This window comes from Schistocerca serialis, chromosome 1 (assembly GCF_023864345.2).
Source record: "Schistocerca serialis cubense isolate TAMUIC-IGC-003099 chromosome 1, iqSchSeri2.2, whole genome shotgun sequence".
In the NCBI taxonomy this organism is placed as follows: Eukaryota; Metazoa; Arthropoda; class Insecta; order Orthoptera; family Acrididae; genus Schistocerca; species Schistocerca serialis.
The window spans coordinates 389,424,630-389,449,651 of record NC_064638.1 but is presented as its reverse complement, the minus strand read 5'-3'; the positions used below and the strand labels follow the sequence as shown (position 1 = coordinate 389,449,651).

General features: G+C 38.0%; 1 protein-coding gene across 4 annotated transcripts in view; it reads left to right on the top strand.

Annotated features, from left to right (window-relative positions):
- Positions 1–25,022, top strand: part of LOC126471284 (luciferin 4-monooxygenase) — a 256,816-nt gene that overhangs the window by 207,282 nt on the left and 24,512 nt on the right. For all 4 annotated transcript variants that reach the window (XM_050099406.1, XM_050099414.1, XM_050099422.1 and 1 more), the window contains exon 7: positions 6,881–7,108. In XM_050099406.1, the coding sequence (XP_049955363.1) occupies positions 6,881–7,108 (228 nt within the window). The remainder of the gene's footprint in view (positions 1–6,880; positions 7,109–25,022) is intronic.

The following is a 25,022-nucleotide window of genomic DNA, read 5'->3' as shown; positions in this document are numbered from 1 at the left end:
TATGCTTCACTAAGGATAGCTCACCTGCAAGTTGTTCCTGTTTATAGTCTACGGATATTACTTTTTCTGTTAATGTATTTATAATGCGGAACATGTTGGTAATTATTTCTTGTTTTAGTTGTTTACTGTGCTCTGTGAACTTACCAGATAATTTGACAGATAATTCAGTGTGTATAGTTTTGCTCACCTCACTGAACTTTTGACTAATACTATTCTTGAAACTGTTAAATGTCTGATTTTGTTGTGCAAACTGTTGTCCTATATTTTCCTGAAATTCCTGTTGTTTTGTAAGCTGTTGTGTTATTAGTTGCATGAATTGTGTCAAATTGTGGTTGTCACTAGTATTTACATTGCTTTTTTGAACTGTTTCCTGCTCCTCCATTCATGATGTAGTGAGCAAATAGTCAGAGGAATTTTCACTGTCATGCACTTCAGTTTCACTATTTGGAAAAATGTTTCCTGGTGAGAACTGAGAAATTGTCTCATTGAGTGTCATAAAAGTGACATTATGATTAGTTATATCACCAGTGCAATCATTTTTTACAAAAAATGAAATTTTGTTTCAATTCAAGCAGTTTTATATGCATATTCATTAATGAACCTGATTATTCTCTGATACAGTCTTTCAGAATATGAATGAATTATTTTGCACTTTGATGTTGACTTTACACAAATTTTCATCTTTTCTATAGAAATGCAATTTCTGTAAAAGATATCAATTGAAGGAAAGAAGATTATTACTGTGAGAGAGGCACTGCCAAGCATGGCCATATAAGCATACAGTGTAGCAGCTTCCTACCTTTACCGCTGAAATCAGCATTCCTGGCACATCTTGTTTGTAGGCGGTATTTAATTTTAATTTGCTCCTTCAAGTTGTTAATAGTTCAAATCTCATGGACATATAACAAATGCAACAAAGGCCTCATTAGTTTCATGTAACGATAAAATGGTTCATTTATCTCAAAAAATATTTATCTCAACAACTGAAAGGTCTGTTCATATTCCACTTGGCACAATCCTTTGAGTGGTTGTCATTGAATAGTGGTGGGGGGAATAAAATGTGATATATATTGAAAACTGATTAAAAATTGCTGCTTAAATAATTAAAAAAAGGAATTTTTTAAAGAATAATTGAAAAAAATTGGAAGGTACATGTATCCTGAGTGAACTTTAACTGGCACTAATATAAACAGACCTTCAATATTCAATATATTTATTCAGGATATAATTTATGTACTTCTTTTTCTTGTTACCGCCATTGTGCAAGAGCTTGGTATGACAATACTGGCTCCGAATTGCCCCTCTTCTGCTCACGCAAATTATTCTTGTCTGCTTCGATCCTCTTGATGCAGGATTCTCGGTGCGTCATGGAGAGATGAACAGACGGGTATGGTCATTGTGAATGTATGAATAAACTTTTCTATCTTGATAACTTTTTATAAGACTTTTTAATGTACAATTGGAACACACATTTTTTAACAATATTTACTTGGTGGAACTCATTACATATCCACCTGCTACCACTTATCGAGACAGACAGATGAATCTAAAGCAGTTAAAAAATTGAAGAGCATCTCTCTACCTGTTTTATTTCTATGCCAATGTTATCTATGATACAAAATTATTATTATAATAAAAGAAAAGAATGAAGGAGAAAAGAAAAGAAAAAAAATTAATAATATGTTAGATTACACAAGGAGTAAGTGCCCGTCTCTACAGATGATCATTGCTATGGCTGGGTGGCACCTGTGATGAGTGCCCTCGATCAGAGTAAGTGCTACCAGGGCAAACATTTTGCAGATAAAGTGAATCAAATTAACTCTAAATAGCTGCTTATTGACTTGGCTAATACCGTAGACAGAGAAACCCTGTAACACAGGAACTTATAACCCCATTGCATTCCCTTTAGATGCTGTATAAAGGGCACAATGCTGTGCCCAGAACACAGGTACTTTTTTCCCCAACAAAATTATGTTGGATGCATTGTTGCAGATTTTGCTCTGTATATCCCTATCTCGAGCTTTATGAGGGAGACCAGCTACTTTAAGTAGTTGGCCAATTTCACTTTTTATGTTTTTATTTTGATTGTAAACTAGCAAGGTTACCAACATATGATAACTGAAAGGTAATGGCATGGGGATATGAAGCAGTCTCTGTTTTCACAGCAACACCTTTTAGGTTCAGATTGAGTGGTTTTATTAAGGTTTTATAGAACGTTGATTTTATTTTACTTAGACTATATATGTGACATTTATGGTATAGCAGCACCATCTGTACTATGTTTCTTAGACCATGTACATCATAATGGAGTAAAATTAGTGACTAGAGCCTTTCATGCCAGACCAGACAGCAGCATCTTTGCAGAAGCAGGTATCACATATTTGAGAGCATCATTATAACTCCTCCTGATCAGTTATGTGATCACCGTCAAACAGAAACCTAAAATCCTTGTTACTTTTCTCTGTTCCAAAATGAAAGGATCAATCTACCTATGAACCACCTCCAAACAGGTAGGCCATCTAACGTATGTCTTGAGAACGTATGTAGAGAACTACAATTCTTCCAACTCGCTCATATGCAAAGAACTACATCTCAAACTCCGCTGTGCTGTGTCCTCAACCCAATAATACAGATGGAAATGCATGGTGGTACCAAGGAATGATAAATCTCACCACTTATTGGCAGATACTTAACTCTGTATATCATGATTGTCTACATAATGAAATCATACAGTAATACAGTTGTGTCTAAGGTCAATAACCACATCAGTTATGCATATGTCCGAGTAGGAGGTTATGAGAAACACTCTCTACCAAATATGTGCAATACATTTACTGCATAACTGACAGTTATAATTTGAGTCTCCAACATGTCAGAACTCTCCCAAACCTGTACTTCCTGGTATGTAGTGAATCCTTGAATAAACAGTAGACCATGAAATGTGGTAGTCTCCAACATAAACCATAAACAACCTTCTGTACGACTTCCACAGAATGAGAATTCCCATAAATTTCCTTTGAATGCTGAGTATTCCAGACAATGAACTTCCCAACAGTCTCACTAAGGTTGAAAACACAGTGAAAACATGACAATTGAGAGCATCAGGCACTGATGTTTGATCACTTCCTTGAACCACACCCTGAGGGGTAGATATTGCACATACAAACAATCTGAATGATCAAAGAGGCTACTAGAGAGTGTGTACCTTTGCTCCAGGCCCCTCACAAATCAGCTTTCACCTCATGCTGTGTACTTTAGTAACCTCAGACTTTTCACAGATAATGCCATTGTCTGTAATGAAGACTCTCTGAAAAAAGCTACATAAAATATTCAGTCAGATCTCGTTAAAGTTTCAAATGGTGCAAAAATAGGAAAGTTGCTTTAAATACCATAAATGTAAAACTTTGCACTTTTCAACATTAAGGAAAAAATAGTATTCTGCAACTACAGAATCAACCAGTCACAGCTGGAATTGGTCAACTCATACATATATTGAGATGTGACACTTTGTAGGCACATGGAATGGAACCATCATGTAGGCTCAGTCATAGGTTAAGCAGGTGGCAGGCTTTGGCTTATTCATAGAAATGCAATTGGTCTAGAGAGGAGATTGGTTACAAATCACCTGTGCAACCCATCCTGCAAATGCCCAAGTGTGTGGGACTTATACCAAATACAATTAAGGGGGGACACTGAATATATACGGAGAAGGGCAGCACAAATGGTCACAGGTATTTTTGACCCATGGGAGAGTGTCACAGAGATGCTGAAGAAACCAACAGCCACTTGAAACCAAATGCAAACCATCCCAAGAAAGCTTGCTTACAGTGTTTCAAGAGCCACCTCTAATCCTAGCAGTACTAATGGAGGAGGGAGGTTGTGAGGGATACTTTATACCCACTTTGTGCAAATGTTGTTGTCTAGTTGGGTACTTTGTATTTTAAAATTTTCAAAAAATATTAATTGTTTTTAAACAATTATTCTACAAGATTCTATAACTGTTTTAAATTTTTTCAGGTAAACTTCATCCAAAAATTTAAGTAGCAGTGGTAGTGGTAATAGTAGTAATTGTTGTTGTAGATGCGACTTTTTTCAGTGAGTCTCATATTCAATATTTTCAAGTTCTGGACCTCACTTATACATCATCATCTCTTTAAAAAGCCTGCTATTAATAAAAGTGAGCCACAAATAATGAAATTTGTAACTTCTTTAATTTTTTTTATGATCATAAACTATCCCCCTCATTCGTAGTATACATTATTGAACACTTGTTGGTAATGATGGTAATGTATTTTCAAGTTTTGGACACTACATACAAGTCAGCAAATCCTTAAAAAGTGTGTTGTTAACCCCCCCCCCCCTACTACCGGTAGTGTGTGTTATGGAACATATGTCGGTATTGCTATGAGTAAATGGAACATACTGCAACTGCCAATGTATCACTCTTGTAGGGATTGTGAGGATAAGATTAGATTAATTACAGCATATGATGAGGCATTCCGGCAGTCATTTTTCCCATAATCCATACACAGCTTGTGAATGGAATGGGAATAAACCCTAATACCTGTTATGATATGAAGTACTCTCTGCCATGTACTTTGCAGTGGCTTGCAGAGTATGGACATAGATGTAGAAGTAGACATATTGGCCACACCAAACTCGCACATGAAATTCTCTTGCAATAAAAGGACCCTTCCAAGTGCACGTGTGGTGCATCTTTAACAGTACTTCATACACTCAAAGAATGCAACATCCTGACTGACTTTTGTCGTAAACTGAAATTAGATGTACCCCTATCTCAAATGGTAGCCAATGGCAGAACACCTACCAACCATGCTTCACCCTTCACCCTTTTTTTTTTAAAAAAAAAAAAAAAGAAGAAGAAGAAGAAGAAGAAGAAGAAGAAGAAGAAAGGGTGGACACTGCAGGGAGTGGGTGCAGCAGTGGTGCTATTCGGTGGTAGCCAATTCTGATAGGCCCTGAACTTCACCACACTTTTGAATTGACACATGCAACTACCTTTGATTCCTTGAGCTTACACATTTATTTCCTATACCTTTTTCATGTCAAACTTTTTTAAGCACATCCTTACATATATTTGATGTATTGACATGAGTTACCAATTGTCCCAACTGTCCTCACACCCTTCACACACATTGTGGCCGAGCGGTTCTAGGTGCTTCAGTCCGGAACTTCACTGCTGCTATGGTTGCAGGTTCGAATCCTGCCTCGGGCATGGATGTGTGTGCTGTCCTTAGGTTAGTTAGGTTTAAGTAGTTCTAAGTTCTAGGGGACTGATGACCTCAGATGTTAAGTCCCATAGTGCTCAGAGTCATTTGAACCAACCCTTCACGCAACAGTTTCCCTTTCCTCCATCCCATCACAACCTTACAATTTACATCCCCATGCCACCCCACCTTCAGTTTGCGATGCTCCCCACTGGCTCTGACAACCGTGCATCACATGCCCAGCCTGTGCATCTGCCACCTATCCATCCTGCATTCATAGACAGCAAACTAGCTTTCTTCCTCTGAGCCACTAGCCACACACCCCTAGTCCTCCCTGCCTCCTACCCCCCTCTTCCTCTACCCACACCACATGACACAACCCCACCACACCCTAGACCACCTGCCAAAATGCAGCATTGGTGCTGTTTGTCTACCCACCCCATCAGTCAAACTCCCAACACGTCCTAGCCCGTCTGCCAAAATTCAGCACTGGCATGCAGTTGGTACTATGTGGGGGAATGGGCATGTGTGTGTGTGTGTGTGTGTGTGTTTGTGTGTGAGTGTGTTTTACTCTGGGTCAAAAAGGGATTACTCCAAAAGCTAGCAAGTTTTTCTTTCTTTTTGCATGTGCCTATTCATGACTCAATGCTTCTGCTTTTCAGTGAATGATCTCCTGTAGCCCAAAAGTATTTATATTCTGCCAGAACTTCCCTCAACATTTGCATAGTATCTAGGCACATGCTAATTACCATTCTGTGGTTGTCATAAACCATCAACAACAATTTGGATTCAATCTGTACTGAAGTATTACCAACTGATCACCCCATGTATGCTACCTCACTAACTGAACAGACCATTGTACTTGGCCCTCCTGACAATGGTGCTACCTGTAATAATAGAAAATGTGCTCTTAGCAGTTCAGTGTCCTATCTGGTCCATGTGTGCGAGGGCTCCAGTGCACTTAATTTTTGTTGTACAGCAGTTTTTGAACATCACCTTCCCTAGATAGTGAATTGGATGGCCACTGCATTCTCCTTCTAGGGCTCTTGACCTTAAGACATTGGCCTTTTCACTGTGGAATCTCAAAAAGTGTGGAGCGGATTACTTTAGACAATGATAAAAATGACCTCGAACAAAATACGTAAAAACCCTGTGCAACTGTTTGTCATGAACTAGGTGTCATCAAGCCCTTGTTAAGGCATTGCCATTTATGGATTATGGCTCACAGTGCACATTTTGAACAGCTCTTACAGTGTGGCCCTGATTAACTTGTAGTGCTGCAGAATTGCAACAATGCTTTGTGTGACTTATAGATTCTCTTGAACGGATCCTAGGATTCGCCCCCTGATATTGTGTACAATTGTTTGGAAAGGTTTCATATATTTGAAATTTGTAAACTTATTGATCTGAAGAAGAAGGTTTGAAAGCCTGGTTATCATAACAATTTTCACTTATATCAAATTTTGTAGAAACAAGTGAGTTACTTGAATAGATCAGAAAAGCATTTGTCATGGAATAGATGATATCTATGGTGCACTGGAAGGACTTAGATTTAATTTGCGTTTTATTAACTAATTATCAGAGGCGAGTACCAACTATCTATCTGTGGATATTTGCTTTGTATGACTTCAGTAAAGTTGCTTTTATTTTAGGTTATTGATGTGGAAACGGGAGTTGCTCTTGGACCATACCAGAAAGGAGAGCTTTGTTTCAAGGGTCCAATAATTATGAAAGGATACTGTGGTGATAATGCTGCCACAGGAGAAACAATTGATAGTGAAGGATGGCTTCATACTGGTGACATAGGTTATTTTGACAATGATAAATATTTTTTTATTGTTGACAGAGTTAAGGAGCTAATAAAGTACAAAGGCTTTCAGGTATGTTAACAAATTGTTTTTTATGCCATATTTCAATGTATAATCTCCCTCTAGGAGAAAATGAATAATTGTGATTTTTCATTCTATTTTTATGTGCTTTTATAGCAGTAATGTCATTGATTTATGATTCAAAAGCTAAGTGTAATCAAGAATTGAAAACATATGTTCTTAACAGAATGTCAAAAAGATTACAAAGCAAGGTAAATGTTAATAAAAAGACATGATTTACAACACTATCCAAAACATAAGATTAGAGAAATTCTGAAACTTAAAATATCCTTTTAAAAACCAGTAATAAAACCAAACAAACTCTTCCACAGCAACAGAAGTATTAGCAGGAGATGTACAGGGTGATTATAATGAAACTTTCAGTACTTGAGTCAGTATAGAGGGAAAATTATTTACTATATTGGCAGATTACTTTATAGGAGTGATGTTCAGACTGTGTGCTGCAGGATTTACACTGTTAGTAGTGTTAAGTGTCATGACTTGTGGTTAGATAATGGTACTGGTATGGTGACGTGGGAGGAACTTAGACCCCAAGGACCAAGAACATGCAGCATGAATTGCACATGTTACTGTGATCTGCTTCAACAACATGTAATCCCTGCTCTATGGGAGAGAGATGCTTTGGGCTCAACTGTTTTGATGCACAATGGAGCTCCATATCACATTGCTCATGAGCTCACTTGGTTACTCTGTAACACATTTAGAGAAAATCGAACCATTGGATCATTCCAAACTGCATAGTGACAAAGATCACCAGATTTGAACCCATGTGATTTATGGCTGTGGGATTACCTGAACGAGAGGGTTTATCAGTGGGACTCAAACACACATTGGAGGCTGAACATAAGCATAACAAGGGAAGTAGCCAGCATCCCACCTGAAATGTTTCAGGCAGCAGTACAGAAATCTGTAGTTCAGTTCCAGTCTGTCGTGTATGCAGATGGTCATCACATTGACCAGTGTTTGTAATCCGGAATGTAAACATGGTATGCAATTAACAAATGTTATCTCATGTGGAAATTAAAATGTGTTCCTTTCAGTGTTTTATTCATTATTTCTGTTTCACATGTCCTTACAAATGTTTCTACAAAGTTTCATTGTCCTATGATCACTTGTTTTTCATGGGGACCCTCTCAAGTAACAAAAGTTTAATTGTAACCACCCTGTATTTACCCCTATATATAGTATGGCAGTTGACACCATTACCAAGCTTGAGCTGTGCAGAGATATGGAAGTGTCCTTGGTGATGACAAGTGGCTAACAATGGGTCTCTTCAGTGCACCCTGGACTTTCCATATTCAGTAAAGATTCGGAGATCCCAGTTGGCAATTTCATGCAATGGGTATCTTCACTTGCAATAAATTCACTCATAGGAGCAGCCTAATATAGGGCAGCATTATTGTTCATGAACATAAAGTCAGGAGCAAATGTACTTTGGAAAAGACAAACATGTCACTGCAGTGGCTCACCTCCATACTTCAACTGCATTTATTTTTTGTAAAGGTAATTTGCATACAAAATGAATGGAGATTACAAAATGCCCCATAGGGCAATGCAAGGTATTTTAAGTAAGAATTCCAATCAAAGTCCAGTTTGCACAGTATCAGAGTTCCACCAGTAACAAATTCTGGAAGGAAAATGCTGAAGCCAAACCAGTAGTATGATTGGGACACACTTCACTGCCTCAGAACGGTCCTGGGCTGGTTTATTTGTGGGATCCATCAGAAGGCAATCCTGGTGAGATGTGCCCTCTGCATAGTAGCCATGGCAGTTAACAGTAATATAGCGCTACCTATTCAGTTTTTATAATGAAGTCGAGTGGCACCACCAAATCCTCCTCCCCCCCCCCCCCCCCCCCTCCTCCTCCCCTCTTCCTCCTGCAGTAGTGACCGCCCTGGGAGTAGATGCAGGTGGCACATGATCCAATGGAGCCACAACCAGTAAGATGGTGGTTTGATGTCGAAAGCCATCACTGCAGTTGAGAACAAGGCTCAGTGGAATCATGAGCTGCTACAGTATTGGAGTGGTCCCTTTTGGGTTGAGAAGCAGATGGCTGCTGAGCAGGATGGTGGAAATGAAGTTGATAGTTCTTATCTGAGACACACAACAGAACCCTTTCGTTGATGCGCTGTTGATTTTACTGTGGCCATCCGGGGGAGAAAAATGGGCCCAGGAGTTGTTCCCATCCACCAACGTTGCACAAAATGAGTGAACTGGTATAATATGTAGGCCTTGCAGTAGGCAGCTGCAACGTCACACAAATTTAAGGGGGAAATGGAAATGTCCAAATCTAGATCTGAATCAAGCTGGAAACACACCAATCCTTGTTTCTCAAAAGCTGAGTCAGGTCCCGTGGGGAATCAAGTCACTGTGTAAGCATTAGCATGTAGCATCTGCACAAACAGTTCGACGACGTTTGCAGCAGCATGGACTATCAGCTCGGAGACATTGGCTGCGCTTACCCTTGACGCTTCATCACAGACAGGAGCGCCTGCGATGGTGTACTCAGCGACGAACCCGGGTGCATGAATGGCAAAATGTCATTTTTTCGGATGAATCCAAGTTCTGTTTACAGCATCATGATGGTCGCATCCGTGTTTGGCGACATCACGGTGAACGCACATTGGAAGTATGTATTTGTTATCGCCATACTGGCATTTCACCCGGCATGATGGTATGGGGTGCCATTGGTTACACGTCTGTCACCTCTTGTTCACATTGACAGCACTTCAAACAGTGGACATTACATTTCAGATGTGTTACGATCCGTGGCTCTACCCTTCATTCAATCGCTGTGAAACCCTACATTTCAGAAGGATAATGCACGACCGCATATTGCAGGTCCTGTACGGGCCTTTCTGGGTACAGAGAATGTTCGACTGCTGCCCTGGGCAGCACAGTCTCCAGATCTCTCACCAATTGAAAACGTCTGGTCAATGGTGGCCGAGCAACTGGCTCGTCACAATACGCCAGTCACTACTCTTGATGAACTATGGTATGGTGTTGAAGCTGCATGGGCAGCTGTACCTGTACACGCAATCCAAGCTCTGTTTGACTCAATGCCCAGGCATATCAAGGCCGTTATTATGGTCAGAGGTGGTTGTTCTGGGTACTTATTTCTCAGTATCTGTGCACCCAAATTGCATGAAAATGTAATCACATGTCAGTTCTCGTATAATATATTTGTCCAATGAATACCCTTTTATCATCTGCATTTCTTTTGGTGTAGCAATTTTAATGTCCAGTAGTGTACGAAGAAGGGTGCACTGATAGTCACATATTTGCTTTACTCATGGAAGGCCATCAGAGTGGTGCTGAAAACTCTGAAGATAGGGACCGTTTATCCTGCAAAATCCTACTTACAAAAATCCAAGAAAGAGTATTAAGTGAGTAATCTAGGAATATACTATAGGCCCCTACATACTGCTCCCACAGGGATTACAAAGACAGGATCACACTAATTACAGCACACATTGCAGTTTAAGCAATCGTTCTTCGTGTGTTCCTTGTGTGGCTGAAATGAGAATAAAGTCTAGTACATGCTACAATAGGAAGTACCCTCTGCCATGCACTTCACAGTGGTTGGCCCAGTATAGGTGTAGATGAGATCTTGGTGGGAAAAATACATGTTGGACATAGTCTAGTACCCAGTATTTTAGAAACTAAATACAGAAAAATGAAGAAAGTCTCTTGTTACAGATATTTACACAAGCCCATTAAAGAGAAAATATAAATAACTGGTTATTTGTAGAAAACTTTATTTATGAAATAGAAAAGATTGGTTAAAAATTTTTTTTTGCCATTACAACAAAAATACATCTCAAAATACACAGATCTGGAGCATTACAACATGGTCATCAGTTCATAGTGCCTTCACAGGATTGAAACATTGGTTTTATATAGACATAGACACATAAAAGAAATCTAAACAGAAAGAATGAAAAGCAATAAAAAATGTAAGTCCAAAATAGACCTAAGAAGGAATATACAGACTAATAGAAAATAAGTAAACAAAATAGTATACAAACATTTCTTTATACGTGAAAAAATGCATGCTAAAATTCTATTAGTATATTGAAAGGCTGGAACCAACCTGTGGTAACCCACATATTACTACAGCCTCAACACCACCAATGAAGCATGCATCACACATCTGAACAGCTTTCCGTTTGGCTGCTCCTGGCCCCTACCAGAGGCCATCGATTGTGGTCCGGTGCCTTGATTACCTGCAGTTGATAGACAGTGGACCCTGGTGGTCAAATGCTCTTTATATTGTTGTGCACCAGCTCTGGTCAGCTGTCTTGTACATGCCAATAAACTGTATTGTTCTACTTACCCCTATGTTTATGACAGACTGTGTCCTAGTAAATAGTTGCTGGTTTCTCGAGACCATGTCTTTTACTCTGCCAGACTTACTAGACAAGTTGTGGAATTCCACTAAACTCGCAGTAAAGCTAAAATTGAGATAATAAAATAGAGCCCAGTAATAAAAGAAGACTGGAGAAGACAATAAGCAAATTTCAGTCTTTATTGTAAATTGCGTAGTTGAGACTGTTCAAAAAGGATAATAATAAATTAAATGTTGAAAGTGTCATCAACAGTTGTGACACATTTTAAGAACATAAAAAATAATTTCTAAATTCTGTAATTTTTTCCTTCAGTGCTAATAGAGAGTTTATGGAAAGTGGCCAAAGCAAATTTTCCTAGCACATAGATTTTATTCATTTCCTCTTTGTTGTAAGCTTTTTGCTAATAACATTTTGGGGGTAATAATCATCATACCTCATTATTCCACGTGTAATTGAACTTACTGTTGTTTTCATATATACGAGTAGTAGCAGCATCCATCAACATTCTCAACTCGAACCAACATATTCTGTTGAAATATTAATGTGGTCAGCAAACATTCATTTGACCAAATACCTTTTAGGATGATAGTTTATTTAGTTTAGTATGCTCCATTATGGAAGAAGCATATAATAGAAGGTTGTCCATTCCTAGTAATTTCATTGTATAAGTGATTTACATCTACATTCTTTATTGTTCTGTTCAATTCATAATAATATCAATTTCAGTGGCATGTGACTCCTTCTTCAGGCGCCAAATATTACAGAGTAAATTGCATGTATCACATTTTCTCCTAGAAAACAACTGATGGAGTAATAATACAGTTACAAGCAAAGCAGCACACTGCAATTAATTCAAACAATTTCTTTAGCCTCTATATATTTTAAAGCAAAAAAATGAAAAGTGAGGAACAGATAGCTTGAAAGACATAGCATCTGTAGTAATCACCGTTTGTAATAATCTGAGTACTCACTGAATCACATATCGTGCTCTGCAAAACTCATCATCAAAGAGAAAGAGAGATGAGGAACAAGTCAATTAATGATGTGGTAGACTCTGGTTTATTGGTAGCATATTGGGGAAGTGCAATCAGTCTACGAAGGCGATTGCTGACAAATCACTCGTGGGACCTGTTGTGTGTGTACTGTAAGACCTTCGGTACACACACCATCAGATTATTTGACTTGTTGCTCTAACGAAGTAGGCGAGTGTCAGCAATATGTCTCATGGTCTTATTATGGCGTGTTTATCTTCTGCTGTTAGGTCAGACGATAGAAATGCCACTTGCACGCTTAGAGTAGCAGATTGACGGTGACCAACTTTAAACAGAACTTGATTAATTTTCACACACATTTATTAAAATAATAAAAATCCTAGACATTACGTAACTTGATTCTGGATGCTGTTTACAATTGACAATCTGAAGTTCCTTTGGTCTTGGTACATTAATCTTATTCTCACATATCTCTGATACTTGCCAAAGTGTCTATACATGTCTCTTCATGGCTATGTACAGGAATGTGATAATCTTATTAGGCGCAGACTGAAACTTCTCCAGCTCACTGCCTTCAAGTGCAGACTAATGCAGACTGACTAATCGGAGGTCTGTACACTTGTTATAATACCTAGAGCATTCAGGTATCACTACGCGAGTGTGATCCGCGAGGAGAAAAGGTTCTATGTTAGCAGCAATCTCATTGGCTGCGTGACATATTAATTCGCGGATCGGCGGAAGCAGAATTTGGTTCGTCTCCAAGACAGCGCCATCTCATAGTGCGGAGATGGATGAGCGCTGCACCTGCGGTGTTGTGCTTAGCGGGGCGCACTCTATTTGGAAAGTTGTGTATGCGCTGACTACGTGGAACTATGTACACAGCAGGACCCATTCTAGAATATTCTCAAATGTGTGGGACCCATACCAAATAGGACTAACAGGGGATACTGAACATAAACAGAGATGGTCATAGGTTTGTTTGACCTCTGGGAGAGTGTCACAGAGATGCTGAAGAAACTGAACTAGCAGACTTTCAACAGAGATGCAACCATTCTGAGAAAGTCTACTAACAATGTTTCAAGAATCTGCTTTAAATGATGACACTAGGAATAGACTACAACCTCCTTTGTGTCTATCACATGGTGACTGTGAGAACAAGATTAGAATAATTACAGCACATACAGAGGCATTCAAACAATCATTCTTCCCACACTCCCTACATAAACGGAAGTGGAAAAATCCTAATAACTGGTACAATGGGATGTACCCTTTGCCCTGCACTTCATGGTGGTTTGCAAAGTATGGATGTAGATCTAGATCTTGCTAAATGGGGACAAACTGCAGGAAATGTCCCATGAGAGGATAAGGAGTAAAATGGAACATATGTCGGAAATGCTTTTCAAGGGAAGTACACCCATTTGAATGTGGAGATGCAATATCTTTGATAGTGGCCCTGGTATCAGCAACAGACAGGTGAACTGCCAGGATGGGCTAAGTCAAATGACAGTGTCGAACATCCTCCATAACTGCTACTATCCATATCACTTGAAACATGTGCAGGTCTTATTACCTACAGACATGTCACCACAGTGCTGTGATTTCTCTCATCCATCCTCTTCACAGATGAGGCTACCTTTATGAAGGGTGGTCTCATCAACCTTCACAACACTCACCTGTGAGCTATGCAGAACTGTCACAGTATGGTGGCAGCGAACCATTACCACAGGTTCAGCCTCACTTAGGCAGGGGTTACTGACAATGGTTGTGGGACCTGTCATTCATCCACAACATCTCACTGGTAAGGCATATGTGCACATCCTATGGGTGACCCAGCCTCCCTGCTGGATCAGTGAGACTCTGGTGGCACAAAGGATAATGTTCCTATTGTATTATGGTTCTCCAGCTCGCTGCCTTCAAGTGTAGAGATAAAACACTATTACGGACAGAGCATTCCCCCACCTTATCCTCTCAGCGATTGTTTCCTGCAGTATTCCCCATTTAACCAGATCACCCTGTACATGAACTGGTAGAAGCAGCCACTGTAGGCTACATTTGTAAAATATACAGCCAACAAATTAGGAATGGTACCAATCTACTCACACTGCTATTACTGACAAGTGTAAGAACTATTTCTAGGTTATGTTACATAAACGAGAAAAAAAAAAAAAAAAAAGCTACATACTTTGATGAAGTCACTGCTCTTACTGTTTTATTTATCTACTATTTCATACAGGACATTTATGTAAATCACTTAGAATACTATCAGCTAAGTCAAATCAGATATTTGGGTAGAGGAGACAGTTTGAGATTTTAACCATTGTAGAGCCTAGTTCTTAATAACAAAATCTCAGACAGTTTCCAGTTCCATATTTGTCCTACAACCGTGGGAAGCATTTCTAAAATCTTAGTCAGAACCAGAGATTTGGAGCTTCACCTGCATGTTCTTTGTGTAACTTAGTAAAGTTGATGACTTGTGTATTGACCTATTGTTAAGTCCTGCTCTCATAGTTCACAGATACTGAATTAATATGGAATTTAACTGTAGTTGTAGTCCACTCAAAAATGATGAGTTCATTGCAATGTCTTTAAAATTATTCAAGAGCAGAAAGCAAAACAGTGATCATGTTTGGCTTTAAGTATAAATGTTCTCTATGATTGTGTAACATAATCATTCTGTTAATTGCAGAAAAGACATGTGTTTTAATTATTTTGAATACATCATGTGGAACAGTATTAGTAATTCCTGTGTTTATCCACATTCTAATGAATGTGAAAATGAAAACTGAACATTTTAAACACACCTTTCCACTCTGCTTCCACAGCCACAATTTTACACACATGGATATCTACTCAAACTGTTTGCCATGCTCATACTGAGTTACAACATCTCCCACCAAAACTCCTGACACAAAGTAAAAAACAGAGATATATTTTACACACAAAGAAAATACAGTGCAAAGATCTATGTAAGTTAGAAATGTAGTAATCATTCTAATCATTACGAAAATTTTAATATCATGAAAATTAATTTTGTGAGACAAAATTATTGTTCTGAAATCATTTTCATTGTATATTTTAATTAGGAAAGGTAAATAAAGTATTTACTAATGGATGTGGGAGGCTCACATGCAGAATTTTTATTTATGTAATCTCTATTCCAAAAATAAATTTATAATAATTTTTTCTCAATTTTGCATATGAAAATTATAAATTAAATATATTGATACCATGCCCTGGCATAAAATGAACATGTATTGCCTGTTGGCTTCTGTCTTGGTGTCTTCAACCAACATTTGTTTAGTGATTTTCCTGCCATTTCACCAACATGAGGGGCTGGCATTGTCAAAGGTTTACCCTCCATTCCTGGTGACAGACTGGAGTAGAGGACATGGGCAGAGATTATATGTACTTGCCACACCATTATCTGAGGGCTTTTCCCTGGGCTTTGCCATTAAGGTTTTCGCCTTGGTACCTGCAACAGTTGTTCACTGCACTATGGGAATCCAGGGTCCATTTACTTTTAGGCTTTCTACTTCCTTGTTAAAATTATAGTCATGATAGTGTATTTTTGTGGGTAATCTGGAAGAGGTAGGTATGGTAGGTCTTTTCCACAGTGTAAAAACTCTTTGATGGCAAATTTTATAACGTGGTTGTTTGCACACAGTGTGTTGTCTGTCATGTCTGATTTCTCCACCTGTCCCAACTTGCTATATTTTTTATGTCCAGTGATTCTGGTGTTGATGGAGCATCTAGTCAAGCCAATGTTGACTTTTCCACATGTACACAATATGTAGTCCATTTCCAACATTGTGAGAGAGCCCATTTGACATTTATGGATCTGAGATACTCTTTTATCTTGGTCAGTTTGTAGCCAGTTGTGCATGTTTGTGCAATATCCAGCTATGTATCGCTAATTCTGTCTGTCAACCTGTGGATGTATGGCAGAGAGGCCATAGACAACATTTCCCCTTCTGATATGTCACTTCACCAAGTAAGGTTTGTGATCCTTCTTGTGCAAATGGTGGAGTATCCATTGCTCCTCAGAATGCATCCGAGATGCTGTGGCTCTCAAATTTCTCATGCACTTGTTACAAGTTATTCTTATTTTATGACTCAGGTGATGATTTGACAGTTTGTGCAGGTACTGGTCCATGTGTATTAGTTTTTGACACACACTGGCCCAGGTTCTCACAATTTCTCATAACCAGCAGATCCAGTAATGGCAGTTGTTGGTGCTTCTCTATGCCCACAGTAAATTTTATGTTTGTGTGGAGACTATTCAGATGCTTTAGGAAGCCATTAAGCAGTCCCTCAGCATTTTTCCACATTCCAAGGTGTCACCAATGTACCTGTACCACTCCTTAGTAGTACAAACTGCCAAGTCCAGCACTGATCTTTTGAAACGCTCTATGAAGAAATTGGTAACCACTATATTATGTTGACTACCATGGTGATGCCTTCAAGCTGGTCATACAAATTGTGATTCCATATAAAGTAGCTCATGGTAAGACATGTATGAAAGAGCTTGGTGGTGTCCTGTGGGGAAAATGGAACCAACATGATCCACAGAGTCACTGAGAGACACTTTGGTAAACAAAGAAACAACATTAAGCTTTAATGATTATACTTATGTATGGAGCCACAGTCATATAAAACTTTCTAGAAGAAATAACTGCCATTTGTTTTCACAGTCTAGATTTTGGCCTTAGACCATTATCAAGTATTACAACTACAATAGATTAAAGCACAATAAAAGTACAAGTACCAGGCAAAGTATCAGAAAAATAGGTGGGCAAACAGTTAAAACAATGTACGGGCTGCATGATTTTTTTCTCTTACTTACATACTATAAATAGATTTCAGTAGAACCAAAGTCATTGTCAAAATGTGTATCTTCAGTTATATAAAGCAATTTTGTCAAAATAAATGCGAAAAATCTGTGAAATTATCTAATTTACTAGCAATTGGCATGACTCATTTGATATAGTTGTGGAAAAATAGATGACCAAAGTACAGGTTTTAAACTTTGCTACACTGTGTCTAAGCAGCCACTGACATAAACATAAGTGAAATGATGGTCAAAGGTCATCATAAAGACATCCCAGTTTGCACCATGTGATCTGTGGTATATCATGGGAACAGGAAGTGGAACTATTATACAAGCTGGTTACATTATCTTTGAAGTGGGCACTGGATGCCAGCATTTACATAATATGGCATGAAGAGCCAACTTTCCAGTATGCATGTAAAAATGTGACTTCCACCATTGTAATTAATGACATATAAAAGTACAATCTTGGAAGAGTGAAATATTTGATACTTGTGAATTATAATATAAGCCGTTATACATTTTTATGATTATAGAGCTCTCTCTCTCTCTCTCTCTGTCTCTCTCTCACACACACCACACACACACACACTACTGACCATTAAAATTACAACATGAGGAATGACAACATAATCCACTTCTGGCAACAACAGTGACTCTAACCCAGTAGTGCACTGATTCAATCTGAGCTTGGATGATAGACAAGGGTCTATCATTTGTACAGCTTTAAACTTGTCAGAGTTCATCAGTCATACATATAGCTTGTGAGTGGTGGCATGCCAGGCACTCAACAATCAATGACCAGGTGTTTTCAGTAAGTTAAAATGAGGAGAAATTACTGACCAGGATAACAGTCGAACATGCTCTGTATCAAGGTAGGTGAGAACACCATGGGTGACATGTAGTTTTATTTATTTTATTTATTTATTTACTCACCCATAGACAATAAATATTGTTTGGATGCTGTACAAAAGTAAATGTCAATTTATGGGAAACAATTTATGGAAAATGAACATACAAAATTTTACATTAAGTAATACAAAGAATAATACATACAAAATTGTACAAAAAGTGTATGAAGAATAATACAAGTGACAGTAATATAACTTTTTATACATGTATACTAACAGTATTGTAACTGCATAGTCTGTTTGCCCTAAGGCTTTATAGTCATTTATCGAGTAAAAACATTGTTCAAGTAGAATTTTTTTAAATTCTACTTTAAATCTATTTTCATCTTCTAACTTTCTGACGTTGGTTTCAGTATGTTGTTGAGTTTTGTACCAATATAGTTCACATGCCTTGGTGTGTGTGTACTTTTTGTTTGCTGAGTATGGAGTGCTGTGCTATTTAAGGTATTGTAGTTATGCAAATTGGCATTTGTCTGAAAATCTGCAAGCTGGGCCCTAACATATAAAACAGATTTGTATATATATAAGGAACATATTGTTAGAACTTTAAGTTTGTTGACTAAGGGTTTGCATTGTGTCTGTGGAAGACTGTGTGTTATGATTTGGATAGCCCTCTTTTGTGACAGAAAGATTTGTTTTAGACAGCAAATGGGGAAACCCCAAAATATTATTCTGTATGTTGCAAGAGACTGAAAATAGTCAAAATATGCCATCCTGGCATCCTCTGCAGTACAAACATTTGTAATAATTCTAGGAGCAAAACAGGTTGAGTTAAGTTTCTGCACAAGTTTCATTACATGGTCATTAAAATTAAGATTTTCATCTCCATGAATCCCCATCAATTTTATTGATGCCACTCTGTCTATGGCCTTGTCACTCAACAACAGATGAAGCTTTACATTTTGACATATTTTCCCAAACTGCATAAATTTGTTTTATTTGCATTTAATGTCAACCGGTTTGCATTGAACAAAGTGTGGACATTCTTTATTACTTGATCAGTAGTTGTTTGCAGCATTTGCTTTGGTGCACTTATTATTACATTAGTGTCTTCTGCGAATAGTATAGCCTTTGCTGCCCCCTCTGAGGTGTGAATGTCATTTATGTAGACAAGGAACAATTAGGGGCCTAAAATACTGCCTTGTGGCACTCCTATTTCCACTTTTTTTTTTTCATCTGATACTAAATTTATTTTGTGGTTGGAGCAATCTGACATCAGTCCTACAATCTGTATTCTGTTTTGTAGGTGTGATTCAGACCATTTTTTTCCTGTCTCATGAATATGTAACACTTCCAGTTTTTCTAGTAGAATGCTACAATTGGCACCGAGCGAGGTGGCGCAGTGGTTAGCACACTGGACTCACATTCGGAAGGACGACGGTTCAATCCCACGTCCGGCCATCCTGATTTAGGTTTTCCGTGATTTCCCTATATCACTTCAGGCAAATGCCGGGATGGTTCCTTTGAAAGGGCACGGCCGATTTCCTTCCCCATCCTTCCCTAACTCGAGCTTATGCTCCGTCTCTAATGACCTCGTTGTCGATGGGATGTTAAACACTAATCTCCTCCTCCTCCTCCTCCTACAATTGGCAGTGTCAAATACTTTGGAGGGATCGAAATTTATTTCTACTATGCTATTGTTTTTTTTTTCTATATTTTTGATTATTTGTTCAGTGTAGCACATTAGTGCTGTTTCTATATTTACCTGCCTGGAAGCCATGCTGATTTCTATTTTGTAACTTAGGGTCATTTAGATAGTTGTTGATTCTGTGCTTCATTGATTTTTCTATTATTTTGGAAAATACTGGAAGGAAAGCTATTGGCTGATAGCTTTCTACCTTGTGCTTGTCGCCATTTTTGAATAATGGCTTCACTTTTGACATTTTCATCCTTTCCAGAAACAATCCTTCACTAAATGATAAGTTGGTATGTATGCCAAGGGCCTTGCAATCTGTGCAGCTGTCATTGTTATGATATAAATGGGTGCCTCATCTGCTCCTTCTGACATTTTACGTTTCAAGCTTTTTATTATTTTGAACACTTTATGTTCATCTGTTGGATCTATCCTCAAGCTAAAAGCAGCTTTTGGAAATTCTGGTTTTTCTTGGTTTGTAAATTTTGAGCTTAATTAAGTTGTTACATTTATTAAATAATTGTTGATGTAATTTGGCAAAGCTTGTTTTCTAATTTTGACATTTTCTGTGTTTTCGAGAATGATATCCTAGTCTTCACAATATCCCATATGGCTTTTGATTTATTATCAGACTGTCTTATTAAGTTGCCATTATTCATAAATTTTGCCTTGTGGCAATTATTTTTTGATACACCCTCTTCTAATTCTTAACATATTCTGTGAACTGTGGATCTGTAGATGTTTTTAATTTTGAATTTAATCTTTTTAGAGTTCCACAAGAAGTTTTGATGCCAACTATGATCCAAGATCTGGGCTTTTTATTGTGATGTGATGTGATTCTTGACAGCATCTTTGGAAAGAACATTTTGAAATATCCCATGAAACTTGAGAAAAAGTGTTATATGCATGATTCATATTTGTTAGGGACAGCACTTCTGCCCAGGACTCACTATTAGGATATTTGTAAATTCTACTCAGTTTTCAGTGGAAAATTTTCTTTTATACATGAAGTTCACTTTTTTTCTTGCATCGAAGGAATTTGAGGACAGGAGCATCATGATCTGACAATCCCAAATCAGTGTTTGTTACTTCTACTTATGTGGATTGTATATTTGAAAATATATTATCTATAAAACTGTTTATAATAGAGGGAAACATTCCACATGGGAAAAATATGTCTAAAAACGAAGATGATGTGACTTACCAAACGAAAGTGCTGGCAGGTTGATAGACACAAACAGAAACATACACACAAAATTCAAGCTTTCACAACCAACGGTTGCTTCATCAGGAAAGAGGGAAGGAGAGGGAAAGACGAAAGGATGTGGGTTTTGGCATCCTTTCGTCTTTCCCTCTCCTTCCCTCTTTCCTGATGAAGCAACCATTGGTTGCGAAAGTTTGAATTTTGTGTGTATGTTTGTGTTTGTTTGTGTGTCTATAAAACTGTTTGTATTATATGTCATTCTTGTGCATTTGTGTATGTGTGGGAACTGATTGAAACTACATACTAGATTTAGGAATCGATTTTTTAGCCTACTTTCATTCATAAGATTTATGTTGAAATCCCCACAGATGACTACAGTGGCGCTTTCCCTAAAAAAGAATGTTAAGCAGTCTTTTTAATTGATTAAGGAATATGTCTGTATCTCAAGTAGGTGGTCTGTATATTGCTATGATTATGACTTTTTCCTGTATTTCATACAACTGTATGGCTGCTGCTTCAAAATGATTTTCCACACTTAATGGTTCAGCTTCACACCTTCTTTTGTACCTGATACTTGATTTAGTAAAGATACATACACCTTCATTTTGGCATTTTTTCTGCAATACTGACTTTCCAACTTATATGGATGAATATTGATGCTACTTAGTTCAAAACTTCTGCACCAGTGCTCCATGATGTACCGTGTCCTGCTGAGACACCAAAAATGCTTGAGAAGGACACGTTTCCTGCACCTCTTAAGTCCTACCTGTACATTGGGCTGCAGTGAGTTGTTTGTTGCTGCTATTGGTGCTGTTGCTGATGTACTTAATACTGCCATTTCTGTTGTTGTTGTTCATGATGGTGGTGGTGGTGGTGGTGGTGGTGGTGGTGGCAGCGATGCTGTTTCTGACACTTCAAATGTTGGTTCTGCCACTACTGCTCTGCTTTCTTGTGAACTTGGAGTCTTCTCATTTTTCTTGTTTTTGTCTAAAAAAAATATTTGGATGATGAGGAACTATAGTTCTCTTGCCATTCAGATCACTGCCCATTGTTCTTTCTGTTAACAGTTCATCTTTTTTTACATGCTTTGCTCTTGCTGATGATGGTTCTAATGCTTTTACCTCATTTTGAAGTGCTTATTCTATGGAGTCTGGCAATGGTGATGTAATTATCATTTTGGTTTTGAATTTATTTTGGTCATTTTTTATTTCCTTGGTTATCAGGTTTGCCAGATATTCTTTCCCCAAGCCATTCAGGTGAAGTCCGTATCATGAGTGGAATCTACATCCAATATTGCTTATATAAACACATTTCACATTTTTAAAATATCTGCAAATTTTTGCAAACTGATTGTTGGCACTTTTTTTTCCCTATTAACACATGACCATCTTACAAGGTCATAGCAATGCGGAATATTGACCATTACTACATTTGTATGCGTAAGGTTTCTCAGACACTGTTTAAGATTGTGTGTAGCACTCACTATTTCATTTTTTTAGATCTCATTTGCACCTCCCAGAAGTAAAACTAAGTCTTGATTGTGCAGATTTTTTACTCCTGTGGATGCAGTCATTTTTTTTAATTTTGCCAAATGGGTTCCTGGTTTGACTATACCACACAAATATGTTTCAGCTGTTTTTTTTAGCGTACTCGCAAGTTCATGACCATGGTTGTCTGAAGGCACAAAGTTTTCGATTATTGGAGTTCACTCTGTGGGAATAATTTTGTATTGTTTTATTAAGCACTTTGGCACAGTTTTTGGTTGGCACATTTACATTGACCTCATTCACGTTTGTTTGCATAAAAAAAATTCCTTCTCCTACCTCATTCACAGTGCCTATTTGCTTTTCCCATCATTCATGTGAACTATATGTTGCATTTTCACTATTGGCGGTTGAAAGTACTTGAAATGTGTTTTTGTGCACAAAGCTTGGGTTCATTTCACAGGTTTTCTGATTTTACACTTTGGTCTTGCTGTTATTGCACTTCACATTTGACCACTTTTCCATTACAGATTAACTATTTCGCGCAAGTTTTAGCATGTTCAGCTCACTATTTTCTTGTTGTATTTTCAAAATATCCATTTTCAAACTACTGATTATGAACTTTAAGCTCATTATGTGTTCATTCAGTTTCATAATTTTGTTCTTACTGTTTTCACACATTTCTGTTTTACAGCAAAATTCATGTTTTTCTGGAAGGACACTTGCTTAACTTTTATTCTAGCTGCCATCTTCATTGTCAGTGAGGGTCTTGCATTATCTTGTGAGGAACATAATGTCACACACATGACAGACAGGTGTACTTGCAGAAATTTAGCTGGGGATGGTACTGGGGGTGAGAAGGTAATATCTGGGGATGGGGGTGGGGGAGGGGTGCAGGTGGCGGTAGGTAAAACTCTAAAATTGCCATTTCTGATACAAATTAGATGGTTGTTTTCAAGACTTATCATCCCACAAGAACTAAATTTTATTGGTAACACAAAAAACATATTATATCCCAGAAATTAACTCATGGATATTCACTCAGTGTTTGTTGTAGATAGATTATGTTGATACTTAAATGCAATAAAAATCTGTGCTCCAGATTCTGCAGGGAGGGGGAGGAGCAGGGAAAGGGGGGGGGGGGGGTCGGAGTGGTGCCCCTTGTGATTGCCTATGGTCATGAGGGTCACTGGCTTCAACTTGTCAGAAAAGTAATGTCTGGTGTCCAAATTACTAACTACATGAAACAGAGATGATCATAGCACATCATATCGTATCATCTCACCAGATGTTGGAGCCATACAACAATGACAAATGTAGTTTGACAATGTTTGTTCTCCTCAGAGCCTTAACACGTGGATACACCCATCATGATTCTATACACAGAATTGACAAGGAACCCCATGAGTGCAAAGTTGCAAAAGGCCAATGATGTTTATGGCATTCAACGTGCCCTGACATATTGTATGCCATGTGACCACAGTACTGGCTGCTAATGGCAACTGATGGCAGAACTAGAGGCATCCAATGGTAAGCACAGTGAGAGGCCATGGAGCATAGTTGAACTACTTACACAATGAGTAACTCGTAACAGTGATACAGTGCTAGTTGTGTTGATACAAAGCAGAACATTGGCAATGATAAACACTGCAAACATTGCATTATATCTAAAACAACAGTTGCCAATGTTGACATTTCATCAAAAAGGAATCCAATGAATTTCACAGAGTGAGAAAGAAATGGGAGATGAAAAATTAGCGTTTCTGCAAGATGAGTCAATGGGATGTGTGATATTGTACATGACTCGACTGTATGGACAATGTACATGAGGAATACAATGATGATGATATATGCTTAACTAGTAAAAGTGATACTGAAACAGGTGTTGAGCCGTGTAGTTGATTGTCCACAAATCCCATCTCCAGTTAAACATAGTACAGACAATCATTGTCCAAGGAACAGATTCTAAACGTAATTGTGTACATGGAACATCGTCTGCATCGTAGTAAAGAAACAATTACAAACAGATTTAAAATAAGCCCATAGCAATATGACCACGTAGTGCATATGAAAAACTGTGGATATTCAAGGGAGGACAAGGCACACTTGTTACAAAAGCTGGCATTTGCGTATTTCAACAACGATCGATACAATTTGTAGGCTGTGCATGATAGTGAGCAATTACACTATGCACATAAAATTCCTTGCAACATAAATTACAGTGATTTCAAGGGAAACAGTGGATTGTTGCATAACTTCAAACAGTGCTACAGAATTGGAAGACATAAGATAACGAAATTTCAAACAAAACATCAACTTGACAATGCACAGAGAACTGCAGTATCGGCCTGAAAATTCTCATTTAGTAACGAATTTGTTTTCTACTCCAAGTATTTGCAATTTGAAGAGCAGATGCATACGAAAGGAACCCAGGAATTTAGAGGTACTGAGAGAGAAGTATTAAGATCAACTAACATCAATGCCTTAACACATTCATGTGCAAT